This window comes from Eucyclogobius newberryi, unplaced genomic scaffold (genome assembly GCF_026437365.1).
Source record: "Eucyclogobius newberryi isolate DKJ021-1_F unplaced genomic scaffold, fEucNew1.0.hap1 SCAF_3, whole genome shotgun sequence".
Taxonomy (NCBI): Eukaryota; Metazoa; Chordata; class Actinopteri; order Gobiiformes; family Gobiidae; genus Eucyclogobius; species Eucyclogobius newberryi.
This window is the reverse complement of record NW_027315945.1, coordinates 26,650,309-26,675,265: the sequence shown is the minus strand read 5'-3', so window position 1 is coordinate 26,675,265 and position 24,957 is coordinate 26,650,309. Positions and strand designations below refer to the sequence as shown.

The 24,957-nt window shown below is 42.8% G+C and overlaps 1 protein-coding gene and 1 long non-coding RNA gene across 2 annotated transcripts in view; both read left to right on the top strand.

Moving 5' to 3' along the window:
* The first annotated feature begins 525 nt into the window (after positions 1–525).
* LOC140374148 (uncharacterized) lies at positions 526–1,837 on the top strand. Its single transcript, XR_011929072.1, has 3 exons — positions 526–615; positions 681–728; positions 1,457–1,837. It is a non-coding gene; the product is annotated as an uncharacterized lncRNA (long non-coding RNA).
* A 1,694-nt stretch (positions 1,838–3,531) lies between these two features.
* The window catches only part of LOC140374544 (IgGFc-binding protein-like), a 52,289-nt gene continuing 30,863 nt past the window's right edge, over positions 3,532–24,957 (top strand). Inside the window, exons 1-18 of the mRNA XM_072461483.1 lie at positions 3,532–3,792; positions 3,877–4,456; positions 4,534–5,132; positions 5,198–5,765; positions 14,942–15,207; positions 15,369–15,701; positions 15,895–16,468; positions 16,538–16,737; positions 16,809–16,950; positions 17,022–17,350; positions 17,426–18,011; positions 18,218–18,819; positions 19,110–19,677; positions 19,758–20,353; positions 20,426–20,993; positions 21,068–21,267; positions 21,529–21,906; positions 22,116–22,402. Coding sequence (XP_072317584.1) covers positions 3,562–3,792; positions 3,877–4,456; positions 4,534–5,132; positions 5,198–5,765; positions 14,942–15,207; positions 15,369–15,701; positions 15,895–16,468; positions 16,538–16,737; positions 16,809–16,950; positions 17,022–17,350; positions 17,426–18,011; positions 18,218–18,819; positions 19,110–19,677; positions 19,758–20,353; positions 20,426–20,993; positions 21,068–21,267; positions 21,529–21,906; positions 22,116–22,402 — 7,607 coding nt within the window. The 5' untranslated portion in view covers positions 3,532–3,561. The remainder of the gene's footprint in view (positions 3,793–3,876; positions 4,457–4,533; positions 5,133–5,197; positions 5,766–14,941; positions 15,208–15,368; positions 15,702–15,894; positions 16,469–16,537; positions 16,738–16,808; positions 16,951–17,021; positions 17,351–17,425; positions 18,012–18,217; positions 18,820–19,109; positions 19,678–19,757; positions 20,354–20,425; positions 20,994–21,067; positions 21,268–21,528; positions 21,907–22,115; positions 22,403–24,957) is intronic.

Below are 24,957 nucleotides of genomic sequence, written 5' to 3'. Positions count from 1 at the left end.
CCAGGTCCAATGCATGATGACGCTACTGGAAAACTAGTGTTTGCAAATATTTTGTACCCAGGTGCTCCTCAGATTTGGGATCAGAATAATGGAAAAGCTAAAAAAGGCATTTGAGGGAATTAGGAAAATGTTGGAAATAACACCACCCTCCCAGCAATATTTTGTGTGACCAAAATATTAAGATATTATCAAAACTATTAATGTTCAAATTGACCTTTTTTTCTTGTGTATTTATTTATCTCAATCTAAGTCTTATGGGAATATAAATACAGCTTCATATTTTGTGCCCATTAGAACATTCAGAATTTATAGAGCTCTGATTCCCAACATCGTTTGTGTCATGAGATTGACTCAAATGGGTGTGTTATCAATTATTAAAGTCCTTATTCCTTTGTAAACGCACGCACGCACGCACGCACACACACACACACACACACACACACACACACACACACACACACACACACACACACACACTGTTCTATCTCACATTCAGCCCTCATTTGTGGTGGGTTGGTTCAGCCAACTCATATTGTGATTGGTCACACCTTTTTGTGGCAATATCCTATATAAATTGATGCATATTAAATTTCTCTATAGTGTGCATCTTAGCAGGTAAGAAAAGCTCAAGAAATACTATTAGATAATTCAAATTTAATTAATACTAAATTGTCTTTCAGCCATGGGTTCCCTGTTGCTGCTTTGTGCTGCACTGCTTTTCCAGAGCTGTAAGTTCATTGTTTTAAAGGTGTTTCTTCCTATTTCTGTTGATCTTTATTGAGATTAATTTGGTCATTTTACATCATGTCATATATCTGTTAGCACATTTTTACAAACAGTTTTAAATCTAATGGGGAATATCACCATATAGTATTGACTGTTGACTGTTGGCAGCTCTTTATTTCTGGCCCTGTGTGTGGCCAAGTCATGGTTTAATGTGTCGTGAAGTATCCGTGTCGTCACCTCCATCAGCTGAGTCCATTGTTGGTGCAGAAGCTGGTGCCTCTGTGAAAGAAACCTAATGTTAAACAGGTGAAGAATTCAAGGGAGCAGCACAAAGAATGGCCATCTAAATAGAAAATAGCTTTTGTTGGGAATAGCATTTACCTTCTGCTGCTATTGAGAGTGATCTATTATAGCGAGTGGGTCACACAGAAGTGTCATCTAAATCCCTCAGGCTCTGGCAGGGCCCTGAATGTTCTTTTCACAGCAAAGGCACATATTGATAATATTTCTTTTAAGTAATTATATTGTTTGTGCAAATAACTAATGGAGTGCTGCAGTGGAGCAGAGTGAGCAGTACAAATCTATGTAAGTGGTTATCACAAAAGGCAATCCATCCATAATAGACTAGATAGTCTGCATCTGTTCACTGTTTAGCACATGATGTTATGTAATATTTTCTTTTCCCCAAAAAACATATGTCGGGATTACAGTTGCTTTTTGTTTCTTTCAGGCCCATGCCAGGCGCTGTGGGCAGGGAAAGAGTTTGCCCTCTCTTTTATGCAGAATTATCTTCCAACCTATGACACCCCGAGCTTCGAGTTGCATATCACTGCTGTTGACACCGACACTAACGTTACTGTCACAGTGCCCTCTTTACATTTTCAGAAAGATGAGGACCTGAAGGCTGGAAAGGGCGTCACCATCTCCCTGCCCAATAAAGTAGAACTGAGCGGCACTGGGAAGTCCCCCAATACTGTTCACATTAAAGCTTCTGCACAAGTCACTGTATCCTCCCTCAACAACAAGCTCTATACTACTGATACCTCTTTAATTTTGCCGTCTACTGAATGGGGCACTGAATATTTCCTCTTTACTCCTGCTGGTTCTCCTCCTGAAACCTATAAGGAATTTGTTGTGACGAACGGGAAGGAGGCCAACAGTTTAGAAATCAGTCTGACAGGTGTTCTTAGATTCGGGGGCAAAGTGTACAATAGAGGCCAACAATTACAACTAGATCTTCAGCCTTTTGAAAGCGTGCAGTTTCAGAGCCATGCCGACCTCTCTGGTACACAAATTACCTCCACAAAACCAGTTGCCGTTTTCTCAGGTCACACTTGTACCATGCGCTTCTCCAAATGTAACCACGTCTATGAGCAGCTGCTGCCAGTTAGCAAATGGGGTGTGAACTTCATCATACCCCCACTGAGCTTCCAGACAAGATTTGACAGTGTCTATATCCAGTCATCACAGAATACTCGAGTAACTGTCCAAAATGGCCAACAGAAAGACGTTTTGGAAATGAAAAAAGGAGACTCAAAGGAAATCACCTACACATCGCCTGCAACACTGGCCATTGAAGCTGACCATGCCATCCAAGTCCTCCTGCTCTTCAATGGTGTTACCATGGGCAGGAGAAAATACTTCGACCCATTTCTGACAAACGTATTGCCCTCAAATCTCTTCTGTTCTGCATATGAACTCAAGGGTCTAAATGGGTTTGATAATCAGGCTTTGATAGTGGCAAAAACGAATGAAATGGTAGACATCAAAGTTAATGGAGTGGTGCCCAGAGATGTACAGTGGAGAAGAGTTGAAGGAACAGAGTATTCATGGGCCAAGATGTCCTATAGCCTAAAAGAAGATGGTTCCAGCCTCACAGTTTCAAGCACCGGCCCCTTGTTTGGTCTGTACAGCATCGGGTTGGCTGAGATGAACGGATACGGTGCACCAGGACAATGCATTAGACCAGGTATGTCGGTGTAATCCCTCATTCGTCCAGGCGTGTTCCATAGTAGAAAAAGCTTCAGTTGTAGTCATCTGGACTCAGTTTTTCAAACTGAGTCCAGATGACTACAACTGAAGCTTTTTCTACTATTAGACCAGGTAATTTATTTTTTCTCATTTTTTTAAACGGGACTATTTTGACTCACACATTCAGTCCCACCATTCTCTCTTGGCAGTTGAAGTTTATACATAACTCACTCACACATAAACCCCTTATTGTACACCAAATTTAAGGTTGCATCCACAATACAAACTGAAGTGGATTTGGTTTGATTGAGGACATTGTATCTTCCACAATTCAGACGAATCGTGCCAGAGTTTGATTCAATCGAACCAAAACCGACCTTTCCAATCGGACCAGAGTTTGGATCAGATGCACCCTAAAGTTTCCAATATTAAAATTAATTAATACTACGGTGTATATAATCAATATTGTTATAGATTGGAAGCCTGTCCAGGCAGAAATTTTCAATGATCTAACTTTCAAGAAAATATGATTCTATCACAAAGTATACCTAAAAATGTATTAGGGTAGGTGTTAGGAAACATAGTGACAGTAGTAGAAAAAAGATTCTGTTGTAGTAATCTGGACTAATCTACTGAAGTAGATGATTCCTCAGGGGGAGACAAGCACAAAGGTTTTCAAGTTTTAAAAAAGACTTGCCAAAGTTAACAGAAAGTAGGCACATTTTATTTTATTTTTTTCTTCCTTTAGGTCCTGGAGGGGAATCTCCTACATGCAGCACGGTTAAATGTGGTGACAATAAAGAGTGTCAGATGATTGATGGCTCTCCCATGTGTGTGCCCAAAACACCTGCCACCTGCTGGGCAATGGGGGATCCGCATTACAAGACATTTGATGGGCGACGCTATGACTTCATGGGCACCTGCACATATGTCATCGCTAAAAACTGTATGCCAAGTGACAATCTTCCAGCGTTTGAGGTTCTCGCTCAAAATGAAAACCGAGGGAACGTTAAAGTGTCATACGTTGGCCTGGTCATAGTAAAGGTGTATGACACAACTATTATTGTGGCCCGGTCTGAGAGAGGTTATGTCAGGGTAAGATATTTTTCAACATTAAACACTATTATAAAATGTATTACTATAAACAATACACGTCTTTATTTTCTTTCCCTCTTCTAGATTGATAACAATCGTTGGGCATTGCCTGTCACTCTGAATAGCAACAAACTGGTCCTTTCTCAGAGTGGTCGTTCTGTGGTCATTGACACTGACTTTGGTCTGAGTGTGCGGTACGACTGGGAGCACTCTCTGGTGCTCTCCCTGTCTCCCTCTTACAGTGGAAAAACATGTGGCCTTTGTGGAAACTTCAACGGAAACTCCAGAGATGACTTCACCACACCTTCAGGCAACCAGGCAGGAGACGTGGTTGCATTCGGCAGCAGCTGGAAGGTCCCGGGGCTGACGCAAGGGGCTTTGTGCAGAGATGACTGTGTGGGCAATTGTGAGACATGTGAACACAAGCTAATGACGATATGGGAGGGAAACTTAAGATGTGGGCTTATCACTAAAGTCAGAAATGGCCCATTCAGCAAATGCCATAGTGTCATTGACCCACAAGCCTACTTTGAAAACTGTAAATATGACATCTGCATGGGAAAGGGTCAGCGATATTTCCTCTGCAAAGCTCTGGAAACCTACAGCGATGCTTGTCAAAGTGCAGGAATTGTGGTCAGTGGATGGAGAAGAATGGCCAAATGCCGTGAGTAATTTAAAAAACAAGTAAACCTGATATGTGTTTCTGAATAATTTTATTATTGTGTATTTTTCCTTGTTTAGCATCTAGATGTCCAGCCAACAGTCAGTATGAGCTCTGTGGCAGCGCTTGCCCTGCCACCTGCTCTGATCCCGACGCGCCCTCAAAATGCAAACGCCCCTGTATTGAGAGCTGCACTTGCAGAAAGGGCTTTTTGAGGAGTGGAAATAGATGTGTTCCTGCTAAAAGATGTGGCTGCACCTACAACGGGCGTTATGTTCCTGCCAGAGAGTCGTTTTGGGCAGACCAGAACTGTCAGAAGTGGTGCAGATGTGATCCCAAAAGCCAAAAGGTGGATTGCAAAGACAAAGGCTGTAGGAATGGAGAGCAGTGTCAAGTTGTAGATGGCATCAGGAAGTGTGCAGCCATCTCTGCCAAAACATGTCAGGCCACAGGTGACCCCCATTATAAGACCTTTGATGGGAAGAAGTTTGATTTCCAAGGCACGTGTGTTTATCAGCTTACTGCTCTGTGCTCCGAGGATCCTGAGTTAGTGCCATTTGAAGTTTATGTGCAGAATAACAACAGAGGCAATAAAGCTGTTTCCTACACTAAGTTAGTGGAAGTCAAGGTCTTCTCCATCAGCATTGTGATTACACAAACACATAAAGGACGTATCCTGGTGAGTTTACAGCTAGAGATGTAGTAATAGTTTTTCTGAAATACTTACATTGATTTCTTTCACAGCTAAATAATGAGTTAGTAAACCTCCCAATCAGTCTTCAAGATGGAGATGTGAATGTGTACAAAAGTGGGATGTACGCCGTCGTTCACACAAACTTTGGACTAAAGGTTATCTTCAACTGGCAAAGTGCTGTTTTTGTAACTCTGCCCAGTGTGTACATGGGAGCAGTGTGTGGCCTATGTGGCAACTACAATGATAAACCAGCGGATGATCTCATTCCTAAAAACGGCAACAATCCTGCCAATCCAGCAGACTTTGGTGCAAGCTGGAGAGTGGCAGAGATACCAGGATGTGTTGACCAATGTAAAGGAAATTGTCCGGATTGTGACAAAACTGAGATGGTTCAATATGAGAAAGAAGATTTTTGTGGCATTATCAGAGATCCTACTGGTCCTTTCCGTGACTGCCATGCCAAAGTAGACCCTGCAGGCTATTTTGAAGACTGTGTGTATGACGTCTGCCTGTTTAGAGGAAGAAAAGATGTGCTGTGTCAGTCTATCACAACCTACACTTCTGCTTGTCAAGCAGTAGGAGCCGAGGTCTACAGCTGGCGCACCAGTCAGTTCTGTGGTAAGTTTGTTTTCTTCTCAATTTTAAAGGTGTAAATGTTAAAAAAGGAGTCAAAAATAATAAATCTATTTTTCTAATAACTCTAATTAATTCCACTTTTGAACACCAGAGGACATTGTTTTTGAGCAGGTTTCTACTCCCACACTTTGGACTACTGTTCTGGTTTTCTTATTCGTGTGTGACCATGTCCCTCCATTTATGATAATGAATAATCCACTCATACCACATGTGGCCCTTTTTAAGTCATGCAGCCTCTCTGTAAAGTGTGCCAGGAGCCTTTACTGCTTAATGTGGTGTAGAGAATCTGCCTGTGGATCAGCAGGTTCAACTCTCAGATACACTTGATACACTGACTGGGAACTAGAACTACAAAGAGTCTAGAAGTCTAGTCTAGTTTGCGGCTCCGTCGCACAGAAACCGTAAAAGTTATCCTTAAAAAATTTGGATAACTTTAGATGCCCCACTTGTCTAGAGGACGTACACCGAATTAGAAGTTGGTGGGCAAAACGCACTAGGAGGAGTTTGTTAAAGTGTAAAACAGAAAAATGTGGTAATTTGAGAGATTTGGTGGTTTTCCCATAGGGATAACATGGGAGGTTTATGTCATCGCTACGACTACGCCGTAAAAATTAAGGCATTTGTCTGATTGGCTTTTTTGATCGGGACGCCAAAATAGAATTTTGGGTAAAGTTTAGAAAATTTTGGTAAAACTAATTTTTGACCTTCAATGTTAATTTAAAGGTCACTCTGTAGGGGGCGCTATTGAGCCCATTTCAATTTTTTCATCATAAACTGGTCCAAACTAGAAAGTTGAACAACTTGTTTTGATCAAATGGGAGCAATTTTTAGATCTGCAATATCCCAAAATAAGTTGTCCAACTTTGTGGCTGCGCCGGACACAGACCGTAAAAGGTATCCCAAAAAATTGGATAACTTTAGATGCCCCACTTGTCTAGAGGACGTACACCAATTTTGAAGTCGGTGGGCAAAACGCCCTAGGAGGTGTTCGTCAAAGTTTGACGTGAACAAAATGGCTAACTCAGCTTGTTTTCATTTTCAAAGGAAGATGGCGGGCATAGGATAAGTCTGGGGGCGTGGCCACAGTAATATATATTTTTTTGTCCTCAAGAGAGGAATGCGTGTCCCGAATTTCGTAGCTCTACGACAAAGTTGACCTCGGGGCGTCTCCCATAGGCGCAATGTATTTTGACTGTTGTCGGTGGCGCTGTCGCGCCATTTTTTAACGAAAAAAAAAATGGCCCAGAAAAAATCAAATTTTTCGCCGATTCTGAATTTTGGGCAAAGTTTGGTGAGTTTTTGAGCATGTTCAGGGGGTCAAATTAGAGCTCAAAGCGCAGAAGAAGAACAAGAAAAATTAAAGCCGCAAGCGGCATCCAACGGCCCTCGTGGGCCGCCGGCCTTCCGACTCTGCTCTCTGCATTTTACAGAGATGGCGCTGATGCGCCCTCATTGTCAAAGAACTAAGACAGTGACACATTGGACATGTTCAATGCTGTGCTTAACCAGTGCAAATGAACACAAATGTCGGTCAAATGTGCAGCTCCAGCGCACAGAGACCGTGACACTTGGAATAAAAATATGGATAACTTTTGATGCTCCGCTTGTGTAGATTTTTTTCCCAAAGTAAAGCTTGATCGAGCTATTGCCCACGGAGGAGTTTGTTTAAGTGTGAAGCGTAAATGTGAACATTTCAAGGATTTGGCGTTTTTCCCATTTGTGACAGTATATTTGCAGCTCCACGGCACAGAGACCGTACCACTTAAAATCAAAATATGGATAAGTTTTGATGCCCCGCTTGTGTAGATGATTCTCCCCAAATATGAACTTGATCGAGCAATCGCCCTAGGAGGAGTTTGTTAAAGTGTGAAGCGTAAAAATGTGGTCATTTTAGAGATTCCGCTGTTTTCCCATTTCTGACATATATTTGCGGGTCCGCCACACAGAGACCGTAGCACTTAGAATCAAAATATGGATACGTTTTGATGCCCCGCTTGTGTAGATGATATTCTCCAAATATGAACTTGATTGGACAATCGCCCTAGGAGTTGATGTTTTTCAGTCAGGTTTTAGACCTCATCACAGCACTGAGACTGCTCTTGTCAAGGTGACAAATGACATCCGCCTCAACACTGACACGGGCAAAGCCTCAGTCTTAATTCTGTTAGATCTGAGTGCTGCTTTTGACACTCTCGATCATGGGATCCTCTTACAGAGACTAGAGGACTGGGTGGGCATCACTGGCACTGCCCTAAACTGGTTAAGGTCCTATCTGGAAGACAGGAAGTACTTTGTTGAAATTGGTAGCTGTGTCTCAGACCACATGACCCTGACCTGTGGAGTGCCCCAAGGGTCAGTCCTGGGTCCCCTTCTGTTCAACCTCTACATGCTGCCGTTGGGTCAGTTGATACGCAGTGAAAATGTGTCCTATCACAATTATGCAGATGACACTCAGATCTATGTTTCACTATCGGCAGGTGACTATGGACCAGTGGATTCACTCTGTCACTGCATCCAACAGATCAGTTTGTGGATGCAAAACAACTTTCTCCAGCTGAACTCAGACAAGACTGAAATGATCGTTTTTGGCCCACAGAAACAAAGAGAAAGTGTTAGCGGTCACCTCCAGAGTCTCGCTCTAAAACCTACAAACCAAATTAGAAATCTGGGGGTAATAATGGACTCAGACTTGAACTTTAATAGCCACATCAAATCAATAACATCAGCAGCTTTTTACCATCTAAAAAACATTGCCAAAATCAAAAATATACTGTCAAAACCAGATTTAGAGAGACTTATCCACGCGTTTGTCTCCAGTAGATTAGACTACTGTAACGGCCTGCTCACTGGTCTCTCCAAACGAGCTGTAAAACAGCTGCAGTACATCCAGAACGCTGCTGCTCGGGTCCTGACCAGAACCAGGAAGTATGAGCACATTAGTCCTGTTCTCAGGTCTCTGCACTGGCTCCTGTGGCTCAGAGAAGAGACTTTAAAGCAGCTCTGCTTGTGTACAAGTCTCTCCATGGCCTAGCACCAAAGTACATCTTGGATATGTTAGTGCCATATGAACCATCTCGGACTCTGAGGACCTCAGGGACCGGCCTCCTGCTGGTGCCCAGAGTCAGGACAAAACATGGGGAATCTGCGTTTCAGTTTTATGCAGCTAAAATCTGGAACAGTCTTCCTGAAGATGTGAGACAGGCTTCTACTCTGACAATGTTCAAATCTAAGCTAAAAACTGTTTTGTTTAGCTGCGCATATGACTGAAAGGATTTTTTCTTTGCACTCTTCTCTTTTGTTTGTGATTTTATTAGTTTAGAAAATCAGTTGGATTGATAATTTTTAATTTAGTTAATTTTATTGTATTTCTGTAATTTCTTTGTGATTTGAATGCATTTTTCCTGCTGTGTGAAGCACTTTGAATTGCCTTGTGTATGAAATGTGCTCTACAAATAAACTTGCCTTGCCTTGCCTTGCCTAGGAGGAGTTCGTTAAAGTGTGAAGCGTAAAAATGTGGTGATTTGAGCGATTCTACGATTTTCCCATAAGGATAACATGGGATGTTTCTGTCATCGCTACGGTTACGCCGTACAAAATATGACTTTGGCTCTCATACTTTTATGATCAGGATGGCAAATTAGAATTTTGTTCAAAATATCATGTCATTTGGAAAAACTCTATTGTTTATAGGCCACTCTGAAGGCCAAATAGTCAGAATTCTGGGAAACGTTTGCGGCTCCGTCGCACAGAGACCGTAAAAGTTATCCTTAAAATTTGGATAACTTTAGATACACCACTTGTCTAGAGGACGTACACCGATTTTGAGGTTGGTGGGCAAAACGCCCTAGGAGGAGTTCGTTAAAGTGTGAAACAGAAAAATGTGGATATTCGAGAGATTTAGCGATTTTCCCATAGGGAATACATGGGAGGTTTCCGTCATGGCTACGGCTACGCCGTAAAAATTAAGGCATAAGTTTGATTGGCCTTTTTCTCGGGACCCCAAAATAGAATTTTGGGCAAAGTTTGGAACATTTGTGTAAAACCAGTTTTTGTCCATCAATCTTCACTCAAAGGCAACTCTGTAGGGGGCGCTATCGCGCCCATTTCAATTTTGTCATCCTAAACTGGTCCAAACTTGAAAGTTTAACAACTGATTCAAATTTGGTCCTAATCAGACTCGTTTTGATCAAATGGGAGCAATTTTTAGATTAGCAATATCTCAAAATAAGTTGTCCAACTTTGCGGCTGCGCCGCACACAGACCATAAAAGGTATCTCAAAAAATTGGATAACTTTAGATGCCCCACTTGTCCAGAGGACGTACGCCGATTTTGAAGTTGGTGGGCAAAACGCCCTAGGAGGAGTTCGTCAAAGTTTGACGTAAACAAAATGGCTAACTCAGCGTGTTTTCATTTTCAAAGGAAGATGGCGGGCATAGGGTAAGTCTGGGGGCGTGGCCACAATAATATTTTTTTTTTGTCCTCACGAGAGGAATGCGTGTTCCGAATTTCGTAGCTCTACGACAAAGTTGACCTCGGGGCGTCTCCCATAGGCGCAATGTATTTTGACTTTTGTCGGTGCCATTTTTTGACGAAAAAAAAAATGGCCTAGAAAAAGTCACATTTTTCGCCGATTCTGAATTTTGGGCAAAGTTTGGTGAGTTTTTGAGCATGTTCAGGGGGTCAAATTAGAGCGCAAAGCGCAGATGAAGAACAAAAAAAAATATAGCCGCAAGCGGCAATGATCGGCCCTCGCCACGCCGCCGCCACGCCGCAAGAGGAGGGGGCGCTAACGCGCCCCAATTGTCCTTTTATTGCGCCTACTGCTGAATCTGTGACGCTGTCACATCTTCTCCCCTTTGTTTTACCATCAAAAAGCTATTTTATTTTGAATTCTTGGTACAATGTGCGGCTTTGCCGCACAGACACCGTGACTCTTTGAATAAAAATGTGGATCACTTTTGATGGTCCACACCTGAAGATGAGTCTCACCAAATTTCAGGTTAATAGGGCTAACGCCCTGGGAGGAGTTTGTGAAAGTCTAAAGTGTAAACATGTTCTGGCGATTTCCCCATTGGAATAACATGGATGGTTTCGGTCATCGTTACGGCAACGCCATAACAATTATGACATGGGTCTCATTGACTTTTTTGATGGGGATGCTAAAATTGAGTTGTGTGTCAAATTTCATATAATTTCGCAAAACTAAACATTTAACCTCCATATAAAATCTGTAGGGGGCGCTGTGGCGCCAAATGAATTTATTTCACTTCAAGTGGGTTTAGGGCAAAGAGTTTAACAACTGATTCTAATTTGACGCAATTCGGACTTTATCTGCGCAAACGGCAGAAATTTTAAATATGGGAGATTTCTGAAATTCTAGCTACAGTTTGCGGCTTCGCCGCACAGAGACCGTGAGAGGTATCAATGTAATTTGGATAACTTTTGATGTCCCACTCCTCAGTAGCATTTTCACCAAATTTCAGCTTTTTAGGGCCAACGCCCTGGGAGGAGTTCGTAAAAGTACGACGTTTGGAAAAACTCCAAAATCATGTTTAGCCATTTTTGAAGCAATATGGCCGACATTTGGTTGGGCGGACGGCATTGCCGTAATAATATTTTTTACTTCTCTTGTCACCATCTACCTCTGCGCCAAATTTCATGATTCTACGATCAGATTTTTTTTGGGTCATTTCCCATCTCTCAATGCATTTTTGGTACATTTGGGGGCGCTGACGCGCCAATTTTTTTTATTTTAGAAAAGGGAAATAGCCAGAATGTAGAGAGGCACGATTTTTAGAGGTGTGCAAATTTTTGTGACTTTTCGTCAATGTTCACTGGGTGAAAAATAGGGGGGTTGATCCCGAGAAGAAGAAGAAGAAGAAGAATATAGCCGCAAGCGGCAATGATCGGCCCTCGCCACGCCGCCGCCACACCGCCGCCACGCCGCAAGAGGAGGGGGCGCTAACGCGCCCCAATTGTCCTTTTATCACGCCTACTGCTGAATCTGTGACGCTGTCACATGTTCTCCCCTTTGTTTTACCATCAAAAAGCAATTTTATTTTGAATTCTTGGCAAAATGTGCGGCTTTGCCGCACAGACACCGTGACTCTTTGAATGAAAATGTGGATAACTTTTGATGGTCCTGAAGATGAGTCTCACCAAATTTCAGGTTAATAGGGCTGACGCCCTGGGAGGAGTTTGTGAAAGTCTAAAGTGTAAACATGTTCTGGCCCCATTGGAATAACATGGGAGGTTTCGGTCATCGTTACGGCAACGCCATAACAATTATGACATGGGTCTCATTGACTTTTTTGATGGGGATGCTAAAATTGAGTTGTGTGTCAAATTTCATATAATTTCGCAAAACTAAACATTTAACCTCCATATAAAATCTGTAGGGGGCGCTGTGGCGCCAAATGAATTTATTTCACTTCAAGTAGGTTTAGGGCAAAGAGTTTAACAACTGATTCTAATTTGACGCAATTCGGACTTTATCTGCGCAAACGGCAGAAATTTTAAATATGGGAGATTTCTGAAATTTTAGTTACAGTTTGCGGCTTCGCCGCACAGAGACCGTGAGAGGTATCAATGTAATTTGGATAACTTTTGATGTCCCACTCCTCAGTAGCATTTTCACCAAATTTCAGCTTTTTAGGGCCAACGCCCTGGGAGGAGTTCGTAAAAGTACGACGTTTGGAAAAACTCCGAAGTCATGTTTAGCCATTTTTGAAGTAATATGGCCGACATTTGGTTCGGGGGACGGCGTTGCCGTAATAATATTTTTTACTTCTCTTGTCACCATCTACCTCTGCGCCAAATTTCATGATTCTACGATCAGATTTTTTTTGGGTCATTTCCCATCTCTCAATGCATTTTTGGTACATTTGGTGGCGCTGACGCGCCAATTTTTTTTATTTTAGAAAAGGGAAATAGCCAGAATGTAGAGAGGCACGATTTTTAGAGGTGTGCAAATTTTTGTGACTTTTCGTCAATGTTCACTGGGTGAAAAATAGGGGGGTTGGTCCCGAGAAGAAGAAGAAGAAGAAGAAAGAAAGAAAGAAAGAAAGAATAATATTCCGATGCGAAAACAATGTTTCCCATTTTTCAAATATCATAAACTATACATTTTCGGAAAGCGCTCGCGCTTTCCTACCTCATGGTGTGGGTCCCTGGTCACTGACGGGTACTTTCGATAATTTTGAGTGGGCTCCGCCCACTTTGTGTTTTTGGCCCTCTATACAGTAATAATGTTCAATTTTTGCATTACATGCTTATATGCACGGAACATGCAAGAGATGGGGAACGTATTTGTGAGTTACTTAGCGCAAATGAGTGCTTTATATGGGGATGACGACCGCGAAGCGGTCGTCATCCCAATGTAAAGTGCTCGTTTAGTGCGCACTTTTGCACGGGCTTCGCCCGTTTACAACGGTAATGTTCCATTTTCCTACTATTAATTAGTATGCACGGGGCGTGCGTGAGTGAAGGAGTGCGTTAGTGAGTGTTTGGAAGTGGGCGAGCGCTTCGAGCTCGATTTCGTGCGCACTACGTGCGCACTTTCGCAGCCGTGCTTCGCACGGCCTTACGAGATTAATAGGCCTCTCGCCAGCTTGTGGCGCTCGGGCCTAATAATATTTTTAGCAAAAACAATATAGCCGTTTCCACTATAACAACAAATTATACATTGTTTGAAAGCTCTATGCCTTCCCGATGCCGCCATGGGGTGGAATCATCATTACGAGCGCTTACGCGCTCGTCACTCCCTATTCCGTCGGGGTGCCCCGCCCACTCCCCATAGACTTCCATTGATTTGAGCAGATACAAGCATGGCCCATGCCTGCGGCATGGATTCTCGCGTACGGGACGATGCCAGGAGGGTTGCTGTTGTCAACTATGAGTGCTGTTGTCAACTATGAGTGAATGGGCTACGCCCATTCACTAATTGTTGACTATTTCTGTCATAGCAGGAGTAAGTATGCATGATCCATGCCTTCGGCATGGGCTAGTTCACTGTACTTGCCAGGGGCGACGGGGTACCAAACATGCGGGCTGCGCCCGCATGTTTGGTCAGACAGTTGCAACGCTGCCTTCGGCAGCGTTGCGGGAGCAATAGGCCCTCCGCCCTGCTGGGGCTCGGGCCTAATAATATTCCGATGCGAAAACAATGTTTCCCATTTTTCAAATATCATGAACTATACATTTTCGGAAAGCGCTCGCGCTTTCCTACCTCATGGTGTGGGTCCCTGGTCACTGACGGGTACTTTCGTTAATTTTGAGTGGGCTCCGCCCACTTTGTGTTTTTGGCCCTCTATACAGTAATAATGTTCAATTTTTGCATTACATGCTTATATGCACGGAACATGCAAGATATGGGGAACGTATTCGTGAGCTACTTAGCGCAAATGAGTGCTTTATATGGGGAAATTTAAAGTGCTCGTTTAGTGCGTACTTTTGCACGGGCTTCGCCCATTTACAATGGTAAAGTTCCATTTTCCTACTACTAATTAGTATAAACGGGGCGTGCGTGAGTGAAGGAGTGCGTTAGTGAGTGTTTGGAAGTGGGCGAGCGCTTCGCGCTCGATTTCGTGCGCACTTTCGCAGCCGTGCTTCGCACGGCCTTACGAGATTAATTGGCCTCTCGCCAGCTTGTGGCGCTCGGGCCTAATAATGCTCCAATTAAATTAACTATAGTGAGTTGTTCAATAAAATGTTAAGAAGCACATCGCTTGATCCTATGAAACCACACAGATCCTATGAAAGGGTTTGTCATTGATTGAGAAAGGTTATGTCTAGTTTACACAAGAAGAAACTTTCACAAAAAAAGATTATATGTAGACAAACCCAAGGGATGGATATAGCATCACACTTGACCAATTTATGTACCAATGCACCTGGTGTGTTACAGCAATTAAAGCATGTTTTTCTAGACTAAATGTTGTATTAGTCTAGTGTATTAAGTACCTGCACTGACCCACAGGCAGATTCTCTACCACCACAGCAGGCAGTACAGACTCCTGGTGCAGTGTGCAGGGAGGCAACATGGCATCAGAAGGGCCATATGTGGAGTGGGTAGATCCCTCATTATCATGATGGGGGCCCAGGACCATTGAGTTCATACTTGCTTTGCTTTAATATATATTTATTTGTTTGTTCACAGCTATGAAGTGTCCAGTCCATAGTCACTATGAGGTTTGTGCAGATGCTTGTCCTGCTACCTGTCAGAGCCTGAGCCCTCCAGAGAACTGTAAGGAATTGTGTAAAGAGGACTGCGCCTGTGATGATGGATACATCCTCAGCAGAGACAAATGTGTGGAATCCACAGAGTGCGGTTGTGTCTATGAAGAACGCTACTACACCTTTGGCCAAGTGTTTTACCCCAATGGACAATGTGAGGAAGAATGCAAATGTGGACAAGATGGAGAGGTACATCATAATTATATGATATTTTTATATATTATATTATTATATGATATTTGAATATCAACATTTAAATACAGTAAAGCCAAGACAAAAAATCAATAAAGTACATAACAACCCAGTTTTAAATTTCTATACATGTTTATTTGTTTTTTTCTTTTCCTTAGGTTGAATGTAAGAAGTTCTCTTGTGGTCCGAATGAAAAGTGTGCAATAGAGAATGGCGTCCAGAAGTGTCACCCAGTTGGGAAGGGCGTGTGTCAAGCCTCCGGTGATCCCCACTATACCTCTTTTGACGGGAGGAAATTTGACTTCCAAGGAACCTGCACCTATATCCTGTCCCAGAGCTGCGGTCTGGAGGGAACACACCTCACGTCCTTCTCAGTTCAAGTGTTGAACGAGGAGTGGCCCAGGAACAGGAGGGCATCAGTCACAAAGCTTGTTGCTGTGAAAGTCTATGACACAACATTCATTATGAGAAAGAACATGTTTGGAGTTCTGGTAAGTTCATACATTTCACACAGCAACAAGTTTACAAATATTGAACTTAAATTGTTTTCTGTGAATAAATGAATTGTTTTTTATGTGTAATTGCTGTGACTAACAGAAATTCTTACACTGACCTAAAGAATACTACAATGTTCAGACTATTGTATTCTGCTCTTTGTAATTTATTGTTTTTATTGCTTTTTAGGTGAATGGAATTTTAAACAATCTCCCTTTAAATATTATGGACGGTGCAGTCCTGGTCTACCAGGAGGGGACTCATTATGTGATTGAGACCGATTTCGGGCTTCGAGTCAGCTATAACCTCATATACCTTGTTACTGTGACAGTGCCTGGCAATTATCGCGATAAGGTCTGTGGCCTGTGCGGTAACTTCAACGGCAAACCCAAAGATGACTTTAAAATGCCTAATGAAAAACTCACTGACAATGTCAACACCTTTGGAAAATCATGGAAAGTCAACATTCCAAATGTTGTGTGTTCCAATGGCTGTGAAGGAAATGAATGTCCCAACTGTGACGAAGCACGAAAGGCTGTGTTCTCCAGGTCCACCTACTGTGGAATAATAACAGCTCCACAAGGTCCTTTCTCAGAGTGCCACAGTAAACTGGACCCACAGCTGTACTTTGATGACTGTGTCTTTGATGTCTGTGCGTCTAATGGAGAAGGAAAGGTGCTCTGTGACAGTGTAGCGGCCTATGCTTTGAACTGTCAAATCGCAGGAGTGGATGCGAAAAGCTGGAGGTCTCCCTCCTTCTGCCGTAAGTGCTGTCGATTTTCAAAGTGCTGTTAAATAGTTTGTAATAAAACAATGTCTTCATATTTTTCAGCAATGAAGTGCCCAGCCAACAGCCACTATGAAGTGTGCGCAGATTCCTGCTCTGCTGCCTGTCCTGGCCTCACAGAAATAGTGCAGTGTCCCACCGGCTGCACAGAGGGATGTGAATGTGACGCAGGGTTCATGTTCAATGGACAAACATGTGTCAAAGAGGACGAGTGTGGCTGCTATGACCAGGGAACAACGTACAAGGTACTTTCAATAATGAAGTCATTTGAAAACAAGTGTCAATATTGATGCCCAATAATGCTCTTTGCACTTAGCCTGGTGAAGTGGTTTACAATGAAGACTGCACTACAAAGTGTATGTGTAATTCAACTACAGGCCTGGTTTGTGAAAATCACTCATGTCCTCGAGGCACCAATTGCACAGTGAAGAAAGGCATTCAGGGATGCTACAACACAGGCAAGGCCCACTCTGACACAACCGGAGGAACAGATGATACGTGGACTTACAAGTACCTCTCTTTGTCGTAGATCCCTGCAAAGATGCAAACTGTCGTGTTAAAGAAAAGTGTCGTGTTGAAAAGGGTGAAGCTGTGTGCGTCCCAGAGTACACTGGTGTCTGCTGGGCCTGGGGCGACCCACACTATCACACCTTTGATAAGTATAACTTTGACTTCCAAGGCACATGCAGATACGTCATCTCTAAAACATGTGGAGACTTGGACGGTCTAGTGCCCTTCTCAATCACAGAGAGAAATGACAATAGAGGGAACAGAGCTGTTTCCTACGTCCGAGAGGTGGAGGTATCTGTGTATGGATATAGTATCATTGTGCGCAAGAACCAAGTCGGCAAAGTCACTGTAAGATTTCCCTATTAGGCATTATTCAGCAAGCTTCAAATGCATTATTGAAAACATGAATGTGTGTTTTTACAGGTGGATGGAGATCTTTTAAACCTGCCAGTGCTTTTGGATGAGGAAGACACTGTTGTGTCTCTAGTTCAACAGGGGAATAAAATCAAAATCAAGACAGACTTCGGTCTCACTGTCACTTACGACTGGAACCAGGCACTTGTGATCAGGCTCCCGAGCTCTTACTACAACCATGTCTGTGGCCTGTGCAGCAACTTCAATGGCAACCGCCGCGATGAGCTTCAAAATCCAGCCGGCAAATCTGTGTCCTCTATCGTCGAATGGGCCAAAAGCTGGCAAACCCCTGAGCAAGATAAGGACAGTCCGTGCTGGGACACGTGCGAAGGAAACTGTCCAACTTGTGATGACGACCAACGTAAGCTATATGAGACTGAAGCCTTCTGCGGAGCCCTCACCACCAAAGTCGAAAATGTGTTCCAGAAGTGTCATGATAAAGTGGACCCTGATGCGTTCATGAAAAACTGTGTGTTTGACATGTGTTTGAATAATGGAGACAAGAAGATGCTCTGTCAGGCTCTGGCCTCCTACATCGAGGAATGTCGCGACGAGGGAATCATTATCCAAGGCTGGAGGAAGAAATTTGGCTGTCGTGAGTATTTTTGACTAACATGCTGTTAATTTGATCGATACTGTTGTTATTGTGGTACATATTTTAACATTTTAACACATATCATAAAACCAAATGGTAATATTTAACAAACATCACTCACCCTTGAAATAAATAAATATTTCTTTAAAATGTTAGTAATTTATCATTATTAATAATTATAATAATAACAATAAACTTTTTTGCAGCAATGAACTGTCAGCGCCACAGCCACTTTGAAGAATGTGCCAGCCCATGCCAGCCGTCCTGCCCCTTCCCAGAACAAAAGGAGATATGCACAGCTGTTTGCGTAGAGACATGCGTGTGCGATGAGGGTTATGTCCTCAGTGCTGGGGTCTGTGTGCCGGAAAAAACCTGTGGCTGCTCATATCAGGGCCGCTACTACAAACCAGGCCAACAGTTTTGGGAGGACCAGGCTTGTAGGCGCCTCTGTGATTGTGACACAACTCTGGGTATGGTGATATGCAAAGACGCGTCCTGCTCTGCCAATGAGCAGTGCACAGTGGTGGATGGGGTCCGTGGCTGCACCCCCACCAGCTATGCTATCTGTAGAGCCTCGGGTGACCCCCATTACCGCTCTTTTGATGGTCGCAAATTTGACTTCCAAGGCACATGTGTGTATCAACTGGTAGCTCTGTGCTCCAGACGACCTGGTCTGGTGCCATTTACAGTGAATGTGCAGAATGAGCACAGAGGCAACAACAAGGCCGTGTCCATCACCAAATCTGTCACCTTCAGTATCTATGGAGCCACTATCACTATCAGCAGAGACATCCCCAACAAAATCTTGGTGAGTGCAGACATGTCAAATTGGCCTTTAGACTGGAACCAGGCAGAAGCATTTTGAAGAGGACAAAACGGGACACTGTATTAGTTTAAGGGATAAAGAACCAGGACACATACTCTGACATGTGGGAATAAAGGCAGAATTTCATATTATACATTTGCACACAAGTTAGTTAAATTTCAAAATCATTTTTCAATTAAACTGAGACCTAGCTGCATATCAATATAGATTAGGCTGTATAATTATTCAATCTATAAACTCCTTAACATATCCGCTCTTTGTGTTCTCCTCAGCTTAATGGACAGCTCGAGTCTCTGCCTCTGGTGTACAGTGATGATCTGAAGGTGTATCGCTCCGGCAAAAAAGCCGTGGTGGAAACAACTGCTGGCATCACTCTGACCTTTGACTGGCGCTCCACTGTCACTGTGACTCTGCCCAGCAACTACCAGGACGCCGTGTGCGGTCTGTGTGGCAACTACAATGGAAGACCCCAGGACGATCTGACCATGCGCAATGGCCAGACTGCTGCAAATGGAGAAGAGCTGGGCGAGAGCTGGCTGTTGGCCCTTGTTCCAGGCTGTTCATCAGTCTGCCAGGGGCCATGGTGCCATGCTTGTACAGACTCCCAGAAAGAAATGTATAGAGCACAGAAATACTGCGGCATTATCGCAGACAAAGACGGGCCTTTTAAAGAGTGCCACAGTGTGGTCGATCCTGCCCCATATCTGGAGGACTGTGTGTTTGATGCCTGTCAGTATAATGGGCACTCTAGCTCAGTATGTGAGGCCATTAGTGCGTATGCCTCTGCCTGTCAGAGCTCTGGAATAACAGTCCTCTCCTGGAGAACAGAAGATTTCTGCCGTAAGTTTATTTCAACTTTCAGCTTTAACAATTCAGTGTTTTATGTTGCTCAAACTTTCTTCTTTGTTCTTGTCCCGTAGCGATGGTGTGCCCCGCTAATAGCCATTACACCCTCTGTGCCATGGGCTGCCCAGAAACCTGTGCCAGCTTAACCTCTGTGACCTGCAAAAGACCCTGTACAGAAGCTTGTGAATGCGATGAGGGCTTCCTGCTGAGTGGGGATGTGTGCGTGCCTGTTAAAGACTGTGGCTGCTCCTATGATGGACACTATTACAAAATAGGAGACATCTTCTATCCAGAGGACGAATGTGTGGAGAAGTGCACATGTGGAGAGAACGGAGCAGTTTCATGTGAAAATGCCAAGTGCCGTCCTGGTGAGACGTGTAGGCTCATGAACGGTGTGAAAGGCTGCCACCCCGAGGGCCAGGCCAAGTGTGTGGCTTCTGGTGACCCACATTATATTTCCTTTGATGGGCGCAGGTTTGATTTCCAGGGTACCTGCGTTTATGTTCTGGCTAAGGTTTGTGATGATGACAAAGGCCAGCTAACACCATTCACTGTAACCCAGGGGAATGAGAAGTATGGAAATGGAAAAGTTGCTGTGACGAAGTCTGTTACAGTGGCTGTCTATGGTTTTGTCATCTATATTCAACAAAGAATCTCCTGGAAAGTCATTGTAAGTTAAACTGTTTCTATTTAATACAGATAAAAAACCAAAAACCATAATGTTTGTGATTATTTTGTTTAGGTGAATGATGAACTTGTCAAGCTTCCCCTGTTCCTTCATGATGGGCGCATACAAATCACTCAAGAAGGCCGCAACATTATTGTTAGAACTGACTTTGGTTTGACAGTGCTGTATGACACTGTCTATTATGTTGAAGTCATTGTGCCATCCAGTTATGTGGAAAGGATGTGTGGCCTTTGTGGCAACTACAACAAGAACCCCAAAGATGACTTCATGCTCCCAAATGGCAAACCGATCAATAATGTTGATGAGTTTGGAAAGGCCTGGGTCGTGGATCTTCCTGGATTCTTGTGCGGAGGATGTGGTGGTCAGTGCCCAGTCTGTGATGAGGCCAAAGCAGCTTCATTTGGAAAGCCTGAGTCCTGTGGTATCATAAGTGCACCAAATGGGCCTTTTAAAGCCTGTCACAGCAAAATTGATCCAGCGACTTACTTTTCTCACTGTGTCTTTGATGTCTGTGCGATGGATGGCAATAAGGATACTCTGTGCAACAGTGTCCTGGCATACGCCCTGGCCTGCCAGAGTGCTGGAGTTCAGATCAAGTCGTGGAGGACAGACTCCTTCTGCCGTAAGAAACACAAACATAAGTACGTAAAAAGGTGCTTTTCTATCCAGTGTTTTAACTACAGACATTTTTTGCAGCTGGTTTGTGCCCAAAGAACAGCCACTATGAGCTGTGTGCTGACACCTGTGGAGTCACCTGTGCTAATCTAATGTACCCAGTCACCTGTTCTAAGGCCTGCTTTGAAGGATGTCAGTGTGACCAGGGCTTGGTTTTTGACGGGGTTCATTGTGTTTCTATGGGCAACTGTGGATGTGAACACAACGGCAGATACCTAACGGTAACATTTATGCTTATACATTAGATGAGAGGTGAAACAATGATGCACTGACACTTGTTTACAAAACACATTTTATTTTTTAAATCTTTCCGAATGACAATAGTCTTGTTCAAATAAATACTAAAGATTCAAAATTCACATTATCCCAGATTTGGAAGATTACACTTTTCAACTCCTTCAAACATCCAAAATGCCTCTTTTGATTTATTATCTAGAAGATCTCTTATTGTTCACCTCTAACTTAAACACATTTGTTTACAGGTTGGTGAAACTGTCGTGGATCCAGAATGTAAGTCCAAATGTGTGTGCAAGGCGTCTGGGACAGTGAAATGTCAAAGATTGTCCTGTGACAGCGGAAAAGTTTGTGAAGTCCGAAATGGTGTCAGAGACTGCCACGTGGCACAAGGCCAATGTATCATCAACCAGGATGGCCTTCTCTCCTCCTTTGACGGCATGACTGGACCCATGGGTGCTCTGGGGGCTTTTGAGGTGGCCTCTTTGTGTAATGCCACTGCAAAACCTTGGTTCAGGGTCGTGGTAGATGTACGGAGCTGCATGAAAGGGAACTTTTCTGTGGAGACAATTTATGTCTTCAGCAGAAAAAACATCATCGCAGTGAACAGTCTGCATGAAGTTTGGGTGAGAGAACAATATTCAGAATTATCACCTTTATCAAAAATCTTTTAGTTGTATTACCGGTACTTTGAAATGTAAAAATAGTATCACAATAATCATAATTTGATGAGATTTAGTGATTGTTATATCAAAACATCAAATTTTGCTTAAAACATGTTGGTTATCTTATGTTTCAATCTTTTTTCCTCCTCTAACTTTTCTCTTTTGTTCAGGTAAATGGCAGAAAAGTGTCTCTTCCTCTAAAAGTGAGCTGTGACATATACGTGCACATCTTAGACGGGATCATTATCATCGAGAAGGCGTCGGTTCTTCAGATCAAATTCTCCATCTCGCTGGAGGTCACTGTGATTGTGGACGCCAGCTTCTCCTATAGAATGTGTGGGGCCTGTGGTAACTACAATCACAACTCCAAAGATGACATGATGACGTCAGATGGAAAAAGCGCTGAGGATGTGTCTGCGGTCGTGCGTTCTTGGCGTGCGGACGACTTTTCAAGCTGGTAAGTTTTCAGAAAAAGTACATCAAGTCTACTTTTGATCTAAACTTAATGACCAAACATTGCATCAAATATTACCAAGCTTGCAATCCAATCAGTGCTTGTCATCCAATTCAATTTCAATTCAATTTATTTTTGTAAAGCCCAAAATTACAACAGTAGTTGCCTCGGAGGGCGACAGTGAAAGACGGATTGAACATTGTTCATAGGGACTTGGCAATGTCCCAGGGTCCCCTGTCCTTACACCCTCCTTCTCGGCCAGAAAATACTATACTAATTGATCTACGGAGCTTATATTTCACTCACTAATGCGTTTTTATGGTCTGATTGGAAATAATTAATACCCATGTAACAAATTTACTCTATAGCGCCCCCTACCCATTGTGTGAAAAACTCAACATTGTCTGATTTGTTTGAAACTCATGGATTATATTCTCCCCGAAACGCCATGAAAAAATTGCATTGCAGATATTGTGTATTTTCATAATTGGCCAGCAGGGGCGCAATGAATGCCTTCACTTCCTCTTACTCTTTTATTTTGATGGAACATTTCCTCTCGTGCCGTGGTCTTAGCATTAGCGTTAGCATCAGCATTAGCGGCGGATCTCTGTTGCTAGGTGACGGAGATACAGGGAGGAAGGGGTTTAAATAATAAAGTCTACAGAATAAAGTCTAAGAGAATGCAGTGTCGGGGCAATCGCGATCAAAACACGGTTGCGCAGTGTTGTGGAAAAACTATACTGTAACAAATGGCAGAGAAAATGAGGCGAAATATAACCAAGTTGTCTCGTTCAAAAGTTGTTCTTTATTTCAGCCGTGCACAGCCAAAATGCTCTCCCTGACAGTTCTTGTCTGTCCCTCCCTGCTCTGACCAGAGCAAACATTGAGTTCAGCTTATTAAGGCATAGCAGGTGCCACGTATGCACAAAACCAGTCTAAACATATTACAGAAAAAGCACACTCAATGTTCTACCGCATGCGAGACATCCTTGGATCTGCAGCTGTCAGTCTGTGTTCCCAGGGATGTCTGCATGCAGAGCCATAATAAGTGTGACCCGGATGTTACACATATGTTGACCTTAGTTTTATGGCATCAGGCAAAGACAGTACATTTTTACATCACAGCGGGAAAGCGGTCTTACGGGTGGCGAGAGCCATCATATATTATGTATATATATATATATATATATAATTGAATAATATGCTCCAATAATATTTTGTGATAAAGTCTCTCAACTTTTCATAACCCCTTTCTTACCTGTTTTGCTGTTTATGACGGACTCAACTGCGTTCCATTGATCTGTAGCAGTACTCATTCTGTCCGTAAGAGTCCACAGATAAGCAATATCTACTTGTATTTTACCTGAAGTAATCCTATTTGGAGAAATAGTCCAGTAAACAGCGTTTCTTCTGTGAAAACATTCTCAACTAAAGCTCGTCCGGCGCATTTCTCTGTGCATAACAAAAGACCGGATCAATTTCCTACATGGTGTTTGGTATGCATGTTTTCCTCATTGTTAGCTACAGAATGAGACCATACACAATTTTTTTTGGCCACGGGTTTGGTTTTTACAGCCTTCAGAGAAACATATGCGCCACCATCGCCGCGCTTCAAACGCGCAGGGTCATTGTTGATTCCGCTTTCTTAAGTGTTAAGAAAACAGTGACGTAGACACTTTTTATTGACATATTATTCCAGCCAATGAGCCAAGCTTTCGAACGGTGGGTGGGTTTTAGGACTTCCCCAAACAGAATCTTCTCTAGGCTCATGCGTAAAGCGTAAGATATTACGCACCACGTTTTCTGATTTTGTTAGCTTTTTGGACGCACATTTTGATAGATATACCTATTATTATACCAATTTAAAAAATATATATATATATAAATATATAAATTATATATTTTTGTTTTTTTTCACCTCTATATGGGAAATTCATGGGTAAACTCATATTTACACATTTTCACATACATGTTTTTAGCAGTTATAATAGGTATTTGTGGTCTATCAAACATCAAAATGTATTTTTTATGATCATAGAGGAGCTAAAATTGTAGTAAAATAGTTGGCACCTATTTGGATAACTTCCATTTCCGTTCCGAATATACTTTTTGATACAAAAAGGTCAACAGCACCAAAATGCCTGTTCCTAGAGATCTGAAACTTTACACAGTTGTTGTCAACAAGATAAACAGCATGTGCAGTGAACAGCAAAAGCACACAATGAAGTATGTCATGCTCAGGACCATTACAAATTGACAATATTCAGGCGAGACTAAAAAAAGGATGTATTTTGTATGTTTGGGGTTCTGTAGTGTAAATTCTAAAGCCCTGACAGTGTTCATATGCACATCTGTAGAAACTAGAAGGCCTAAGATTTCTAATGATGCATCACACTTGCATGTGGGCTGTAAGATCCTATTTTAATAAGCAATGCCATTTGAATATGTCCAACCATTGTGCACAGGGGCAAAATAGGCGGATGGTAACAGATGAAGAGACTGTGTTGGCCTCTTTAACATGGATAGGGAGCTGATTCCATAACACAGGAGCTTGGTGG